This window comes from Apteryx rowi, unplaced genomic scaffold (genome assembly GCF_003343035.1).
Source record: "Apteryx rowi isolate R43461 unplaced genomic scaffold, aptRow1 scaffold_492, whole genome shotgun sequence".
NCBI classification, from domain to species: domain Eukaryota; kingdom Metazoa; phylum Chordata; class Aves; order Apterygiformes; family Apterygidae; genus Apteryx; species Apteryx rowi.
The window spans coordinates 498,491-500,939 of record NW_020450752.1 but is presented as its reverse complement, the minus strand read 5'-3'; the positions used below and the strand labels follow the sequence as shown (position 1 = coordinate 500,939).

The following is a 2,449-nucleotide window of genomic DNA, read 5'->3' as shown; positions in this document are numbered from 1 at the left end:
GCGCTTAGAGCCACTTGCCCCTCCATGCACGCGCAGAAGTCCCCAAGTGTCCCTTGTGCCCTTGCATTGTTCCCCGTTCACGCGTTGTTCTTCGTGCACCCCGTTGTTCCCAGCTCGCCCCAGGCCGTAGGAACCCCCCTGCTTTCCCTTCCCAAACCCCGGACAAAGCCAGGCGAGCACCGGAGTACAGAAAATCCATGTAATTGCCGCGGGTGCCCGGGGTCCCGCATGGGGCCGAGTGCCGGTCCTACACGGTAGGACGAACCGAGCGCCGGTGGGGCGATCCCCCGTGCCCGGCGCCCGTCCTCGACCCTGGCGTCCCCTGAGATGGCCGCAGCCATCAGYGAGGGACCGCGCTGCGTCGGTGGCTTCGACGGCCCCCAAAGCGGCAAATAAATTAGAAAGGAAAGAGGCCTGGGGGAGCCGGGGACAGACAGGGACCCTGTCACCTGGGACTGGGACATGAGAGTGGCCAGGGACACAGGCACCCCATCCCATGGGGCTGGGACATGTGGATGGCCAGGGACACAGGCACCCCATCACTCCTGTCACCAGGGGCTGGGACATGAGGATGGCTGGGGACATGGGGACCCCTGTCACCAGGGGCTGGGACATGATGGTGACCAGGGACATGGGGACCCCATCACCCAGGGCTGGGACATGAGGGTGGCTGGGGACATGGGGATCCTGTCACCTAGGGCTGGGACATGAGGGTGGCTGGGGAAACAGGGATGCTGTCACCTAGGGCTGGGACACCAGGGTGGCTTGGGGACACAGGGACCTCTGTGACCTGGGGCAGGGAGGTGGGGGTGGCCAGGGACACAGGGACCCTTGTCACCTGAGGCAGGGAGACAGGGCTAGCTGGGGACACAGGGACCCCATCACCCGGGGCTGGGAGACGTGGGCAGCTGGGGACACAGGGACCCTGTCACCCAGGGAGATGGGGGTGGCTCGGGAACATGGGGACCCCCATCATCCAGGGCAGGGAGCCTGGGGCAGCTTGGGGACACGGGGACCCAGTCACCTGGGGCAGGGAGCTGGGGACAGCTTGGGGACATGGGGACCCGATCACCCAGCGCATGGATATGGCGACACGGGGACCCCCATCACCCAGAGCCGGGAGACGAGGGCAGCTCAGGGACCCCCATCCTTGGATCCCATCTCCGAGGCCCTGTCCTGGGGGGGGGGGGAGGACACGAGGACGTCCCTGTGTCCCCCGGGGTGGCTCAGGGCCGCCCGGGGGCCGCGGGCACCAGCAGGGGTTTGGGCAGCAGCTGGGGCTTGGCGGAGAGCGAGCGCTCGAGGACGCCGTGCTGGGGCGCCCGCGCCAGCCCCCCGCCGGCCCCCGCCGAGTGCATCCGGGTGAGTCCCCGCGCCGGGCCGGGTGGCCCCGCCGGTGGCCCCCCCAGCGAGTGTCTCTGCACCAGCGGCCGCCGCCGCGGCGGGCTGTCGGGGGGCACGTCGAAACGCCGCACGCCGAAATACGGGGCGGCGTCCGGCTGCACCCGCTTCCCGAAGGAGCCGGATCCCCCCGGCAAGCTCGGAGCCACCGGCCACCCCGAGCCGCCGGCCCCGTGCAGCCGCTGCAGCAGCTCGTCCAGGGTGACCTTGGGTGGGGGCCCCGGCACGGCGGCTTGGGGGCACCCCGGGGTGCCGTGACCGTGCTCCCGCGGCGTCTTGGCCGGCGGCTCCGGCGTGGGTTCCGGGGTGGGCAGCTGGGCCAGCTCCGGGTGCTGCTCCCGGACGCTTGGGTCCCCGTGGCGGGGCGGCAGCGGGGGGTAAAGGCGGGGGGCGGGCGGTTGGGGCGCCTCGGGTGGGCGACGGAGCCCGGCGGGGAGCGCCGGGGGGGTCTCGGCACCCTTGGGTGCTGCGGGAGCCCGGTAGCAGGTGGCCAGCAGCCCGGCGGCCAGGGCGCCCAGCGCGAAGGCTCCCAGCACGCAGCCCGCCAGCACCGGCAGCGGCACCGAGGAGCCCGGTGAGTCCTGCCTCACCCCTGCGAGCAGGGACCGCGTCAGGGCCTGACCCCCCCCACCCGGACACCTGGGTCCCCCCCCCCCGCGAGGTCCTTGGGGTCCCCACCCCGGCTCCTGGTTCATGGGTTGCTCCCCATTCCTTGGGGTCCCTGCTGGTCCATGGGATCCCTCTTGGTCCCTGGTGTCCCTCTTGGCTCTTGGGTCCCTCCCTGGTCTCCGGGGGCTCTCCTTGGTCCATGGGTGCCTCCATGGGCCCTTGGGTCCCCCCTGGTCCCCAAGGCTCCTCCCCAAGCCTTGTGGTCCCTCCTGGCCCCTGGAATCCCTCCCCGGTCCCCAGGGGTCCCTCCTGGTCCTTGGGTCCCTCCCTGGTCTCCGGGGGCTCTCCTTGGTTCATGGGTCCCTCCATGGGCCCTTGGGTCCCCCCTGGTCCCTGAGGCCCCTCCCCAGGCCCTGGGGTCCCTCCTGGCCCCTGGGAT

The 2,449-nt window shown here is 71.6% G+C and overlaps 1 protein-coding gene across 1 annotated transcript in view; it reads right to left on the bottom strand.

Moving 5' to 3' along the window:
- Positions 1-1,226: 1,226 nt before the first annotated feature.
- The window catches only part of SEMA6C (semaphorin 6C), a 10,651-nt gene continuing 9,428 nt past the window's right edge, over positions 1,227-2,449 (bottom strand). Inside the window, exon 14 of the mRNA XM_026079128.1 lies at positions 1,227-1,993. Within this exon, the coding sequence (XP_025934913.1) occupies positions 1,227-1,993 (767 nt within the window). The remainder of the gene's footprint in view (positions 1,994-2,449) is intronic.